General features: G+C 43.0%; 1 protein-coding gene across 1 annotated transcript in view; it reads right to left on the bottom strand.

Annotated features, from left to right (window-relative positions):
- Positions 1-1,664: 1,664 nt before the first annotated feature.
- The window catches only part of VPS13C (vacuolar protein sorting 13 homolog C), a 352,162-nt gene continuing 338,080 nt past the window's right edge, over positions 1,665-15,746 (bottom strand). The window contains exons 80-83 of the mRNA XM_040413678.1: positions 8,455-8,546; positions 7,167-7,290; positions 6,702-6,791; positions 1,665-2,098 (exon numbers count right to left, since the gene is read on the bottom strand). Of these exons, the coding sequence (XP_040269612.1) occupies positions 2,000-2,098; positions 6,702-6,791; positions 7,167-7,290; positions 8,455-8,546 (405 nt within the window). The 3' untranslated portion in view covers positions 1,665-1,999. The remainder of the gene's footprint in view (positions 2,099-6,701; positions 6,792-7,166; positions 7,291-8,454; positions 8,547-15,746) is intronic.

Genomic DNA, 15,746 nt, shown 5'->3' with positions numbered 1-15,746 from the left:
AAAATTAAAATCACCTCCTTTCTTCAAAATTAAAATAAATAAACTATGGTCCCTTATGAGTCAGGATTGTTGGAAAGTCTGATCTTGACAAATAGGGGGCCCACTTCCTGGTGGTGCTGGCGAGATGGCTCGCTCTCTCTCTCTTGGGAGATACTTCTTTTCCCATAGAGTGATTGCCAATAAGTCTCCATACCCTGAAGTACTTCCAGTTAGATTCTTTACAGCAGCAGTCCCCAACTGCCAGGCCGCGGCCCAGGACCGGGCCCTGGAAGATGGTTTGCCAGGCCGCGGCGAACAGGGCAGTCTTTAACTCTGTACTAATGAAGCGCTTCCATTATGGAAGCGCTTCATTAGTACAGAAGGAGCAGGAAGCGGTGAAGGATCTGTACTCACCACTTCCTGGTCCTCGGCTCGGCTATCCATGGCTGCGCACAGCGTGAGGTCGCTCTGTGACCTCACACTGTGCGTCGCTATACACAGCCAGCCGATAGCAGAATGAAGAGGATCGCGATAGTGACCAGGAGCAGGAGAGGTAAGTATTTTTTTTATTTTATTTGCACTAGGGGCTGATGGCTGACATGAGGGGCGGGCATATGGCCGACATGAGGGGCGGGCATATGGCCGACATGAGGGGCGGGCATATGGCCGTCATGAGGGGCGGGCATATGGCCGTCATGAGGGGCGGGCATATGGCCGACATGAGGGGCGGGCATATGGCCGACATGAGGGGCGGGCATATGGCCGACATGAGGGGCGGGCATATGGCCGACATGAGGGGCGGGCATATGGCCGACATGAGGGGCGGGCATATGGCCGACATGAGGGGCGGGCTTATGGCCGACATGAGGGGCGGGCTTATGGCCGACATGAGGGGCGGGCTTATGGCCGACATGAGGGGCGGGCTTATGGCCGACATGAGGGGGGGGCTTATGGCTGACATAGGGGGGGCTTATGGCTGACATAGGGGGGGCTTATGGCTGACATAGGGGGGGCTTATGGCTGACATAGGGGGGGGCTTATGGCCGACATAGGGGGGCTTATGGCTGACATAGGGGGGGCTTATGGCTGACATTGGGGGCTGATAGATGGCTAAAGGTTTGGGGGTTGATCTGAGCCATTGGGGGTCTGATCTGAAGTCTGATTAACATTGGGGGTCTGATTGCTGATCTGATCTGAGGTGTAATGAAAAATATTTTTACAGTACAGTGCAGCAGAGACCATAGTCAGTTTATATAGTCGTTATATAGTGTTATATATTTTAATATGCACCTTGTGTTTTGTTATGCGCGTGAATCAGTCAGCCCACCCGGTCCCTGGGAAAATTGTCTTTCATGAAACTGGTCCTTGGTGCAAAAAAGGTTGGGGACCACTGCTTTACAGGACTGGTCTCTTAACAGAGATTCAACACCCTGCCTAAGCCGCTTCCAATCGTTAGAGGGGCAAGCACCTCAAAACAGCTATATATGGATTGATACCTTGCCTGGCTATTTTCCCTTGTCAAATCCCAAGGCTTGTTGGAAAGTCGATCTTGACTCATAGGGAGCCACTTCCATTAGGTGGCGCTGGCGAGATGGTTCTCTTTCTTGGGAGATACCTCTGTGCATATTTGTTTTACTTGTTTAACAGCAAACATTATTAGTAAGTTCACATGACAAAGTGCAGATAATTTTCTTTATTTTGTTGAACACATTTTTATATAAAGATCAATGAAGGCAGTGGCATTTCTTAGAAAAATTACACGAATCAATAAATCACATGCTTGAAAAATTCTATATTGGACGGTTTACACCTTAACTTTACATATGGACATGATAGTGATCTCTCCCAGTACATGGAAGTTGGGTCTTGTCTTGACTCAAACAAGGAAGACATAAGATGAAACTAGAGAGAATGTACAAACTGCACGGAGGAATATTTGCAACAAGTAACACATAGTGCAAAATAATGTAAATGGATCAAGCATGAAGGATAATAGATCATAGACCAAGCATAAAGACATTTAGCTGCTATACTGCTTGATAAACCTCTCGGATTTCTGTCTCACTAAGGTTTGTTGATGGCGACTTGTTCGAGCCTCATCTAGCGCTTTGAGAACCTCCTAGAATAAAAGCATACAACAATTAAAGAGGTTGTCTCATTTGAGAGATTGGTGGCATATCGCTAGGATTCTCTCTATAGAATGGGTCTCCCAAAGTGAACAAAGGCGCACCACGCATGCATGGCCACACTCCATTCACTTCTAAGGGAGTCCTGAAAATAGCCAAGCGCCAACTTTGTTATTTCTGGAACCTCCATAGAGGTGAATGGAGAGGTGACTGTGCATGCGAGCTGGCCTCCACTTTGTTTTGGGGGTCAATAGTTGTGGGTCCCATACCAATAGATATATGTGTGATAGAGAGGGCATGAAACTAGATCTAAGTTGATCAGAATAAAAATGAAAACTAGATATGCATAAAGGTATAATGGGATATATAACAACTATGGACCCACTATTTATTGTATCATCCAATGGCAAAACACAGGCACAATATGGCGGTGGGGGTCTAAAAAATTCTTGGGTCCGACCCCTTGTATGTTAACATGATGTGCCAGGGGGTTATCTGAGAAATTCTCCATCCCTAAGATGTTCCCCCACACATCTACGGAATTCTCGTGAGGTCTTCACTATATACTCCATACTGCAAATACAGGTCACCTTGCAGTTGACACATTGAGATTGACAATTAAAGGGGTTATCCAACCCCTAAAATGCATCCCCATACGCCCAGGCCCCTCACAGAGGTTGTACTTACCTGGCTCCCCAGCACCCGCGTCACTTCTGACGCCACTGCATCTCCCTCTGGGTGGGGGTTTGTTGCAGCTAATAACAGGCCATGTTTAGGAAGAGCCTCCCTAGCATCACGGGTAGCCCTACACCCCCCACACCGACAGGGAGATGCAGCGACGGACGTGCGGGCGTCAGAAGTGACGCGGGTGCTGGGGAGCCAGGTAAGCACAACCTCTCTGAAGGGTCCGGGCATATGGGAGGCATTTTAGGGGTTGGATAACAGTTCAGATTGGTACTAGAGAACGCGTATAAATTTACAGGCAATACAGTCACTACATTTGTAGCATCCTTTTATCTGTCTGTCCAACCACATGCCTGTCAATCTTGTCAGTACAAAATGTGTTGTGTACTAAGGTATTTCTAAGGCTTTTTCCTTTCTTGTAGGTGATCTGTGGGTATTTACTTACCGCATCAGAAATGTCTTAGTCCAGGGATGACCAACCTGCGGCCATCCAGCTGTGGCAAAACTACAATTCCCAGCATGCCTCGACAACCTACAGCTTTCAGGGCATGCTGGGAGTTGTAGTTTTGCCTCAGCTGGAGGGCCGCAGGTAGAGCATGCCTGTCTTAGTCCATCAAAAGGATAGGCCAGTACTTCGAGGTCACCCATCAAGCCGCAGCTGCTCAGATGTCAAACATGGTGATCAAGAGTATACATCCCTCTTGGGGGTGGGGGTGGACAGGGGGGAAAGTCTGTATGTTTGGTGTTAATAAATTAGTACAATCTCACCTCAGTGCCATATGGTTGGTACGCTTGCCTGAGTATATGCTTGGGATATTCTCTCTCAATGAAACATTGCTTTAAATCCTGAGACAGTTCCTTAAATGGGTTGTCCGGTTTCCTATACTGATTACCTACCATCAAGAAATAGAGACTGCCACTGCAGTGCCACTATGTTAGTCTAGGCTTATATCCAGCCTCTAATAGACAGCCCTTACTGTTCTGACCATCACTATAGGTCAGCCAAGTATCTGTATCTTTTACCATTGATACTGTGGATGTCACCTTATGAGCTTGACACACAACGAAACATGGCATGCCAGGACACACTGATAGGGTCATTGCAGGGCATGTAGGTCAGGATCAGGTGGTCCAGACAGGGTCGGCCTTGTTGGGGAGTGGAAGGGGTGCTCGGTGGATGGGTTGTTGAGACAGAGTGGCCACCTGACAGAGGATACTAAGGATGCTGTGGGACATACTTTTTCTTGCAACTGTAGTTAATAAGGTATGTGAACCCTTTGGAATGATATGGATTTCTGCACAAATTGGTCATAAAATGTGATCTCATCTTCATCTAAGTCACAACAATAGACAATCACAGTCTTCTTAAACTAATAACACACAAAGAATTAAATGTTACCATGTTTTTATTGAACACACCATGTAAACATTCACAGTGCGGGTGGTAGTATGTGAACCCTTGGATTTAATAACTGGTTGAACCTCCTTTGGTAGCAATAACTTCAACCAAACGTTTCCTGTAGTTGCAGATCAGACGTGCACAACGGTCTTGAGTAATTCTTGACCATTCCTCTTTACAGAACTGTTTCAGTTCAGCAATATTCTTGGGATGTCTGGTGTGAATCGCTTTCTTGAGGTCATGCCACAGCATCTCAATCGGGTTGAGGTCAGGACTCTGACTGGGCCACTCCAGAAGGCGTATTTTCTTCTCTTTAAGCCATTCTGTTGTTGATTTACTTCTATGCTTTGGGTCGTTGTCCTGTTGCAACACCCATCTTCTGTTGAGCTTCAGCTGGTGGACAGATGGCCTTAAGTTCTCCTGCAAAATGTCTTGATAAAATTGGGAATTAATTTTACCTTCGATGATAGCAATCCGTCTAGGCCCTGACGCAGCAAAGCAGCCCCAAACCATGATCCCCCCACCACCATACTTCACAGTTGGGATGAGGTTTTGGTGTTGGTGTGCTGTGCCTCTTTCTCCACACATAGTCTTGTGTGTTTCTTCCAAACAACTCAACTTTGGTTTCATCTGTCCACAGAATATTTTGCCAGTACTGCTGTGGAACATCCAGGTGCTCTTGTGCAAACTGTAAACGTGTAGCAATGGGGTTTTTTTTGGGCAGCAGTGGCTTCCTCTGTGGTATCCTCCCATGAAATCCATTCTTGTTTAGTGTTTTACGTATCGTAGATTCGCTAACAGGGATGTTAGCATATGCCAGAGACTTTTGTAAGTCTTTAGCTGACACTCTAGGATTCTTCTTCACCTTGATGAGCAGTCTGCGCTGTGCTCTTGCAGTCATCTTTACAGGACGGCCACTCCTAGGGAGAGTAGCAGCAGTGCTGAACTTTCTCCATTTATAGACAATTTGTCTTACTGTGGACTGATGAACAGCAAGGCTTTTGGAGATACTTTTATAACCCTTTCCAGCTTTATGCAAGTCAACAATTCCCAATTGTAGGTCTTCTGAGAGCTCTTTTGTGCGAGGCATCATTCACATCAGGCAATGCTTCTTGTGAAAAGCAAACCCAGAACTGGTGTGTGTTTTTTATAGGGCAGGGCAGCTGTAACAAACCCCTGCAATCTCATCTCATTGATTGGACTCCAGTTGGCTGACACCTCACTCCAATTAGCTCTTGGAGATGTCATTAGTCTAGGGGTTCACATACTTTTTCCACCTGCACTGTGAATGTTTACATGGTGTGTTCAATAAAAACATGGTAACATTTAATTCTTTGTGTGTTATTAGTTTAAGCAGACTGTGATTGTCTATTGTTGTGACTTAGATGAAGATCAGATCACATTTTATGACCAATTTGTGCAGAAATCCATAGCATTCCAAAGGGTTCACATACTTTTTCTTGCAACTGTATTTAATTACAAACACCAGCAACATCCCGACCACGCTACTGGGCTTCCAACCATGACATAGGAAGTGGTAAGACCACACTGGTCTATTATTACTCTACTGCCTTGGTTGGAAGCTGCCAAGTACGATTACATTGCTATCTGTGACAGTGGGAATTGTGAGGTTTAATACAGGAAATTACTTTTTTAGATCTTTACAATTTGGGTTGTTTAGTGTAACAATTAAAAGTTACATTTTAGTGGCATTGACTGACCCTCCTCTGATGAATACCTATTAGACTTTGCCAGACTGTGTAATGACACCCCAAAATGGTAACCCCCAGTTGTCAATTTATTCATAAACCTCTGGCACTCCAGCTATTGTAAAACTACAACTCCCAGCATGTTCCACTCATTTCTATGGGAGTTCCAAAAACAGCCAAACAAGTGTGCATGATGGAAGTCATAGTTTCATCACAGCTTAAGTGGCGAATGTTGCTGATCCCTGTTCTAGGAGGAATAACAGAGGAATGGCAAAACAAATAGTTCTAGGAAAAGATGCTCTAGGATTGTTATACCATGGGGAATACAAGTAGTTACTAAACCACATGTCAGGTTCTCTTTAGATACAGGTTTTTTTTTTCTTTGCCAAAGCCAAGAGTGAATACAAGAGTAAATAAAAGTGTAACACAAAGGATGATACTTTTTCTTTTTTTGGGCTAAAAACACAGAAATGGAAAAAAAAAAAGAAGTACTTCAAAAACTGCGTGTGTGAATCCCGTCTAGAGCAGGTGTAAAAAGGTTTCTAATTAAACTAAAATTTCAAAATTTCTTCTAAAATCAGCATTTTCGTTTAAGGCCTTAAATGAGAATCAGTGTGGGCAAAATGCAATTATTTGTAAGTTCCAGAGTTTATGCACTTTACGCAAATACATTGAAATAGAGGAAATACTGTAAGCAAAGTTTGTCACACACAGAGCCTTTCTACCAATATGAAGGGAAGAATAAATGCAGACTTGTTAAAGTCGCCGACCATCCCCTGAAGAAATGTTCACAGGATGTGTTACCTGAGCACTGGCATTGCTTGGCAGAGTTATTCTTTTCTTGACTTCATGATTACCGTTTTCCCTCTTCTGAAATACTATAAGGCTGTGGTCCTGCACAGAAAAAAAAAGAATTAAAAACCCTGGAATAAATAAGCAGTTCATGCAGATGCTGCACGGTCACTTGGAAACATTATAATCCCTGCATTGTTAAAGTGTTCCCAGCTATATGTTACAAAGCATTTAGAGCTCCCATCCAGATTTTAAAAGGACTGCAGAGTTTTGCTCAGGGGACAGCGCGCATCTAACAATTCATTTTGATTGATAAGAAGGTATGGGGTGACGGATGCTCCTTAAATGGAAGCTGTATAGTTTGTAGCTACAACTACAGCCTGCGTTTAGGGTAAAGCGAGGGACATGCTAACAGGGTGCAGAGCGAGAATCTACTGCATTTAATGGCCAGCAACTTACTGAACAGTTTTCACATACCTTTACATAGAGATTCAGTACATTCTCTTCCACGGTTGGTGGCTGGATAAAATCTTCAAAAGGGTAGTCCCAGTCTATGCTTCTGTGTCCCAAAATTTCCACTTCTTTAACACTCATAATTCTCCTGTTTGTAGAAATAGAACCATATAGACATGAAGCCGTAAATAATTCATACTAAGCATCTTCTTTAATACTAGTGTTTGATAACACTAATCTATAAAGGACATTGACTTCTGTATTGGCCTACGCAGTGCTTCTCCAACTCTAATGGTGCCACTAGTGTTTGATGGACTATAGCTGGGTGGTGAGATGTTGCACACACCTATATAAGGACCGTACTATAGTATGTAGACCTTTTGTATTTACATGTGGTTCAGCAATATCTACACTCTTCTTTCTAATCTACTGTATATCTTATGTTAAGGTGTGGTAATACGAACATTGGGGATAAAACAAATACATCTTTTTTTTCCATACAAGAAACTACTAGTTTCCAGGTGCATATGTCAAAAGAAGTCATAGGCCCCCATTAAGGGAGGCCAAAAGGGAGTCCATTAAGGCTCCATCGGTCTGGTATACGTAGGTATATATATATATATATATATATTTTTTTTATTTTTTTTATTTTTTTTTTACACGGAAGCCTACGTGTGACAGATGCCACTGGGTTCCTATTAAATGGTATTTGTCAGGTGTACAGGTCAGAGGTTTCCTAGGAAGAAACCTCCTGCCACTAACTGATGGACACTGCAAAAGGCAGTGTGAAAAGAGCCTTACAATATTTTGAAAATCTGAACAAAAGCTCTGAACGACCCACAACAAAAGATCAGATGGCATATATAAACATGATCCCACAATGCCAAAATGCTACACCCTCAATCAAAAGCAGCCGACATTTAGGGTCCATTCACACGTCCGTGTGTGTGGATCCGCAAAACACGGACATCGCCGGCACTTAATAGAAAATGCCTATTCTTGTCCGCAATTGCGGACAAGAATAGGACATGTTCTATATTTTTTGGGATCGGAATTGCGGACCCGGAATTGCGGACCCGCAAGTGCGGATCCGCAATTCCGGATCCGGGCAGCACATCGTGCTGCCCCATAGAAATGAATGGGTCCGCAACATACGGAACGAAATTGCGGACGTGTGAATGGACCCTTAGAGGGAGAAACTACTGAAAGAAAATGACTGCACATAATGATTCAGGAAAACAGAGAATGAAGCAGTAAAAGGGCAATGTATGTCACTAAGGAGCTCAAAGAAAGATGAGAACATAAGACAAACCTGTTGGTGACCACAAGGTTCTCTTTCTTAGTCTTACTTAAAGGCAGGCAGTATCTGTAGATTTCGCCATCTATTTTTTTTAGATTTGAATTCTGCAACATAAAAGCAGCAATGTCAATTACATGTACTGGCTTTCCATAAATACCTGCCATATAACTCAACTATAAGACGCAACCCCTATTTCTGGCACAAGTTAAAGGGAACCTGTCATCTGGATTTTGTGTATAGCGCTGAGGACATGGGTTGCTAGATGGCCGCTAGCACATCCGCAATACCCAGTCCCCATAGCTCTGTGTGCTTTCATTGTGTAAAAAAAACGATTTGATACATATGCAAATTAACCTGAGATGAGTCTTGTATGTGAGAGGAGTCAGGGACAAGACTCATCTCAGGTTAATTTGCATATGTATCAAATCGTTTTTTTTACACAATAAAAGCACACAGAGCTATGGGGACTGGGTATTGCGGATGTGCTAGCGCCCATCTTGCAACCCATGTCCTCAGCTCTATACACAAAATCCCGGTGACAGGTTCCCTTTAAAACAATATGGCCTAAATTTACTATGCTACATGTGCCACTTTCATGGTGTTTGCACCAAAATGTTGTTGCATCTCATTTTAGACCACATTATTCAGGTGCACATAAAATCTATTTGCAGGGATGTGGACAGATTTTCAGTGGAAACTAGGTCAACAAAAAAGTGGTATACATTAGAAGAGATAGTCTAAAGATGTGCCAGATTATCATCTAGCATCAGCCACTATGATAAATTTGCCACGTTTTAAGATGGTCTAAGTTTTCTAGTTTTTTTTTACTGTATAATAATACTTTACCACAGCAGCAGGCAAGATGCTGCGACGTCATTGTGGCTGATGGATTGATTAGGACATCTCAGCACAGCAGACTTGATGACATTACTGCATTGTACCTGCTGCAGGGAAAAGGGGGCTAGGCGATTATTACTTTTTTATTTTAATAAGACCACAGGGGATTCACTACTCTAAGGGTTGCACTAAGGAGGCAGTGCTACTGTAACAGGGCATTAAGGGGCCATTACTTCTATAAGGGGGGTACTAAGGGGCCAGCACTACTGTGTAGGGCACTAAGGGGGCATCTCTATTGTGAAGGAGGCATTAAGGGTACATTCATGATGTGAATGGGGCTCTACAAGGGAAAAACTATTGGGTGGCTCACTAAGGGGGCATACAGGGCCCAGGTGGCATACTGTACAGTTCATTCTTGAGTCCTGCCTCTCCTGTAAAGCAAGCATTTTAATTTCATATTTTTTTTTTTTACATGTCTTAGTGGGTGGGGGGTTGTATGGCAAGCATGGATAGTCTTGACTAGCTGCGGGAGGAGCGGGATTGTAGGGTAGTTGCTCGGGGGTTGGGAGTCCCGTTCAAAAATTTCCTATGGGGCCCAGCTTTTTCTACTTATGCCCCACTCTAATTGAACATCCTACTAGTGTGTTATCTTTGCTTTAAATTTCCCCAAAATATATAGAGAGATAACATTCTCGGACAGTAGGCTGCTGCTTTTTATAGGAATATACTACTTTTCATTATTTTTTTGTAATAAAAATGATTAGCTAAAAGCAGAAGGGGCAGATCACTCTGAGCAGCACTTCTCCCTCTTCATTTTTTCAACATATGTTAATCTACCCTTTAACCCTTTAACCTCTGGTGGACATTAGTGACAGAGCGATTTTTTTATTTTTTCTTTGTCGCATTTTAAGATCTATAACTTTTTTATTTTTCTGTCGATGTAGCCATTTGACAGCTTGTTTTTTTTTCAGAACAAGTTGTAGCTTTTAATGCCATCATTTTGAGGGACACAAAACTTACTGATTAACTTTTATTAACTCTTTTTGGAGGTGGATGGGAAGAAACTGCAATACTGCCACTGAGTTTTTCTGTTATAAATTTTGCAGCTTTCATTTTTTGGTATAAATAACATGATAACTTTATTCTCTGGACCAGTATGATTACAGTCATACAAAATACATGTAGTTTTACTACTTTTGCATAATAAAACAACTTGTTTTTAATAATAAGAAAATGTTGGACTTCCGGTTCCGGTGCCAGCATGAGTGGCCACGCTTACTTGAGCTCCATGCAGCTCAGCTCTGCTAATCAATTGCTCCTCCAGGCTTGTAATCGAATAGGTCTTGGGCTCATCAACAGATTACCTCAGTACTGTGTCATATGGACGGGTTTATTGTTACCATGGGGAGCAAAATTCGTCAAAAGGGACAGCAAAAGGTGGTGGACACAGCCCCCCCAGCAAACATGGCGAACCATGCGCCGCTACCAGCTCCTGAAGACGCCCCGCCACTTCCACCTGATGAAGACTCCTTAGACGGAGAGGACTAAAGCGAAGTTTTGAAAGTAAACTACAAAAAGGTGGCACTTGAATTAGCAGCCAGAATCCCTCTCAATTACGGTTTCGGCGTAACTGGCACATTTACATCAAGAAATTTCAGAACATGGCAGGCGCCTGGACGTAGCAGAAGAAAGGATAAGCACCCTAGAAGATGAATACACGCGCTTAAAGACAGACTACACAAAACTACTCCAGGATCACAAGCAGATGGGAGATGAAATAGATGACCTGGAAAACCGCTCCCGGCGGAATAATCAGAGGTTAGTTGGAGTGCCTGAGTCCGTACCTGTACAAAATCTCTTAATCATTTGTGAGCAAGAGTTACCCAACGCACTCGGCTTATCCGCCACCTGCAAGGTCGAGAGAGCGCACAGGGTCGGCCCAATGTTACCGACAATTCGCCGTGGCCAAACAGATCCGCCATTACACCCAGCACTTATACAAAGGCCTAGACAGGTCATAGCGCGATATCTAGACTTTTCAGACAAGTCCTCTATAATCCGGGCTTACAAGAAACGCAACAGACCTTTAGAGCTGCGTGACAGCCGTATACTATTTGAAGATTTCTCTGCAGAAGTCACCCGACGAAGGAGGGAATTCTCAGCCATTTGTTCCAAACTCCACCACGCACAGATCAAGTTTGCACTAATGTACCCAGCGATCTTGCGGATTTACTACCCCGACGGCTCTGCAGATACCTACCGAAATCTCTAAGATGCGAAAGCTGAATTGCAGATGATCCTCTCCAGACGATCAGGCACGTCGTCGCAAGATAACCGAAGACGCAGACATTCTCAGTCGAGTGATCCGGTGACTGACCCGCCAGAGCTCAGATTGACACAGGACCCAGAGCAGAGAAAGAGATCCTGGGCACAGCCGAGCTAAAGACCGTATCATCGCCATTACCGGTGGAGTATACGGGAAATCGAATTGTATGGGGTTGGCAGAAAACTTATTACATCTGCATTAGTCGAGGACCCGTCTGATGGGTAGTTATTATCAAACACCAGTGGAATGCCACTTCCTTGTTGCCTAGCTCCTTACCAGCATTATTTCCAAAAGAGCCCCGTATGCGGTTAGCTCCATTGTTGTTTTTGTTAAGCGAGCCGCTAATGGATGATCTGGGATCATGCTGGGAAGAAGTGAAGTCAAGAATAACTGTCACTTAAGTTACCTTATACTGTTAACTGTTTTCTGTTATGTTTTATGGTTAAAATGTTTTGTACCAAATTGTTAAAATATATGTAACAATGCTTTGTATAATTGTATACTTATATATGGAAAATAAATAATAAATATGGTTTAAAAAATAAATAAGAAAATGTTTTTGCATCGTGCATCCCAAGACCCATAACTTTTTCTTTTTTAGAGAGCTGTGTGAGGACTAGATTTTTGCTGGATGACTTGTAGTTTCATTGGAATCATTTTAGGGCACTTAACACTTTGAATAAGTAAAAAAACCTGCAATTCTGTCCTTTTTTTTTCTTTTTAACGGCGTCCACCGTGAGGGATAAATTACATGATAATTATGTAGTGTGGTTCATTATGGACGTGGCAGTGTATTATACTGTCAGTGTTATAAAGACAGGCACTGTCAGGGATCTGCCTATAGTTATAGTCTGGATGGAGGCCTGCGGGGCCTTGATTAGGATTCTGGCTGCCATACCCTGACATCTGCACCCCACACTCTTGTTTGCGGCTGTGCCAGTGCCTGAGAGAGGGAGCTCTCCTCTAAAGCCTCATGTAGACGTCCGTGGAACACGGTCCGTGAGATACAGGACTGGCATTGCAGGAGCACACCGCATCATTGGTTGCTATGACGCTGTGCGCTTTGTGCCGCCGCAGTACAGTAATACACTCGTATGATCTATACGAGTGTATTACTGTAGAGCAGAGGAGGTGCGAAGCGCACGGCGTCATAGCAACCAATGACGTTGTGCGCTTCTGCAATGCCAGTCCGGTATCTCACGGCGGTGTTCCATGGACATCCGCACGAGGCTTAAATCACTTAATAGTGACTGTGGCATCTAAGCAAAGCTCCTGCTCTCTGTTGCACGAGTCTCCTTAAAAATGAAGCTAAGGTCCATTAGCAGCCGAAGTAAAAAGGAGTTTTTGCAGTCATTAATGGGTTAACCATATTTTTGGTTTCTATCAAAGTTTTGCTAAAAAAATAAAATAAAAATAAAAAAGTTAAAAAAGGTATTCCAGCAGAATAAAAAAAAAGCTTGGACATGGGCTGCAAATGGTTTAAATAAGTAACAGAGCTCATACTGACCTCACCGTTTTCCTGAAATTCTGATGACGCCAGTGTACTCGTCCACATTCTGATCCTGTCCTGACACGACAGGAAATGACGCTCAGCTACTCACTGGCTGAGGCAGGCCATCATTGCAGCCAGTGATTGGCTGAGCACCATTTACAGTCATTTCTCTCTGTGTTGGGAGAAGAGCAGGAAGTGGAGCACAGTGAAGACGTTGGCACCAGGGGCGGATTGACCTTGCAGGGAAATTTCCCGGTGGGCTAATGCCCAGGGAGCCCTCCTCATGGCCGGCCAGTGGAAGTTTTTGGGGATGTTTTTTGTGCTGCTGGGGCAGTATTTTCTGATGGACTGTGGTATTTGGCTCTGTTGGGGTGGTATGATGTGCCACAATATGGTATTGCTGGTCCTGCCTTCCATCAATTTGGACCCAGCTATAAAACTGGGCCATTTTTTATATTTTTTTCAGGGCCACTGTACGTTCCCAGTTCGCCCCTGCTTGGCACTGTCAGAATGGCAGAGTATAAGCACTGTTATTTTTTTAAGGTTTTGGAGCTCAAGGCCAAGCTCTTCTATTCTACTGGAATACACCTTTAAATAATTTTCCTAAGGCCTCATGCACACGACAGTATTTTTTCACGGTCCGCAAAACGGGGTTCCGTTGGTCCGTGACCGTTTTTTCATCCGTGGGTCTTCCTTGATTTTTGGAGGATCCACGGACATGAAAAAAGAAAAAAAAAATCTAAGTCAAGTTTGCCATTGAAATGATAGGAAAAAACGGACACGGATCACGGACGCGGATGACAATCTTGTGTGCACACGTGATTTTTCACGGATCCATTGACTTGAATGGGTCCGTGAAAAAAATAGGACAGGTCATATTTTTTTCACGGCCAGGAAACACTGATCACGGATGCGGCTGCCAAACGGTGCATTTTCCGATTTTTCCACGGACCCATTGAAAGTCAATGGGACCGCAGAAAAACACGTTAAACGGGACAACGGCCACGGGTGCACACAACGGTCGTGTGCAGGAGGCCTTACTCAAAACATGCTGGAAATTAGTTTCCAAATCAACAATTAGTATTTTTTAAATATGAAAGAGCGATCTGGATACTGTAGTTTTACCGAAACTATAAACTCAGACTAACAAAAAAGTTCAGAAAGTTTGTTTATTGCTCCATTCAGAGACACAAGACACATTTCTTGTTTAGATATTATTAACACAAAGTATTACAGTACACAGATACATAAAGTTATATGGTTACAAATATCGTACTCACAATAATAGCTTGCATTTATAGGTTTACATAAATATATGATTATTTAAAAAGATGAATCATTTGGTAATGGTAATTGGTCCTTTATTTACCTGTATATACTCATAGATTAGTTTCTATGCATTTAATGGAATAACAAACATAAAGAGTCAATATTCTCAACATGACTCTTCCAAAGGGGCAGTTTATCATGCAGGTTTTTTGGCCAAAGTCAGAAGTAGATTGAAAATAGATTCAAAGAAATAAAAGGACATGATTTATAATTCTCCTTCACGCAGGATATGTTCACTCCTGACCCTGGATCGAAATACTGCATCAAAAAGTGCAGCGGTGAATTTCCAAAGAATCCACGTGTGACACCACCCTTAGGAGGTGGTGTCACTCATGGCTTTTTGTCCTTCCTTTATATTTCTCATTCCCTTTTGAGCTTTGTCTAAAAAACTATCACAAACTGCCACAAGAAGTGGTGTGTGATACCACCCTTAGGCTTTGTTCACACTTCAGTAAGTCACGTGTGCCGTCTGTGTTCTCCACTGATATTAATGTGTTTGTTCACAAATCAGTGGTTTTACACTGACTGTGGGTCAGTGGAAAAATCATGGGAGCATGCACTGCTTTAATCCATGATTGCAGACCAAACATGACCGTTGAAGTCTATGGACGGCATCCATTTTCTGTCTGTGGTTTTTCACGGACCATTAGTAGATGATGCTCCGGAAACAGTATGTGTATGAGGAATATGGATGAAACAAGGAGGGCAAAAAACTGACACATGAACCAAACATGGATTCTTCACGTTTGAAACACGGCCGGATTTTCCACAGGCATCAAATGGACACGTGAGTTTGAATTAAATTTTAAAGGGGTTGTCCCGCAATAATGGATTATCACCTATTCACATTCCATTCAAATATTATGAGACTGTTTAATATCAGCACTTTGCCATCTCCGATATTTAGAAGTCCCACAGAATTTTATTTTTTTAAAAGTTTGGCTATAGAATGGTTTAGTAATGTTTTAACCCAAAACCACATTTCGAAATCTCCCCTTAAAAAAGTAGCTAGTGCTAAAACTAAAGCTAAAATAAGTAGAGTGCAGTGATTGGTATTTAATGGGAACCTGTGGTGCAATTCATGCTGCCCTAGCTCCAGGCAGTATGAAATACTTACAGGACCCCATTTTAAAATGAACTGCTACAGCTTAAAGCCAAAGAGAAGCCACCCATTATACATGGTGAGTCAAAAGCCGCAGGACACTCTTATTTCAGAAACCCTTTTATTTAATACCTTTTGAACCACAAGAGATATTGCAAATTTGATTGCAGCAACTGATTTGAGAAAAGTCTGTTCTTCCTTGATGTGCTACATGACCC

This window comes from Bufo bufo, chromosome 1, assembly GCF_905171765.1.
Source record: "Bufo bufo chromosome 1, aBufBuf1.1, whole genome shotgun sequence".
Taxonomy (NCBI): domain Eukaryota; kingdom Metazoa; phylum Chordata; class Amphibia; order Anura; family Bufonidae; genus Bufo; species Bufo bufo.
This window is presented reverse-complemented; position numbering and strand designations above follow the sequence as displayed.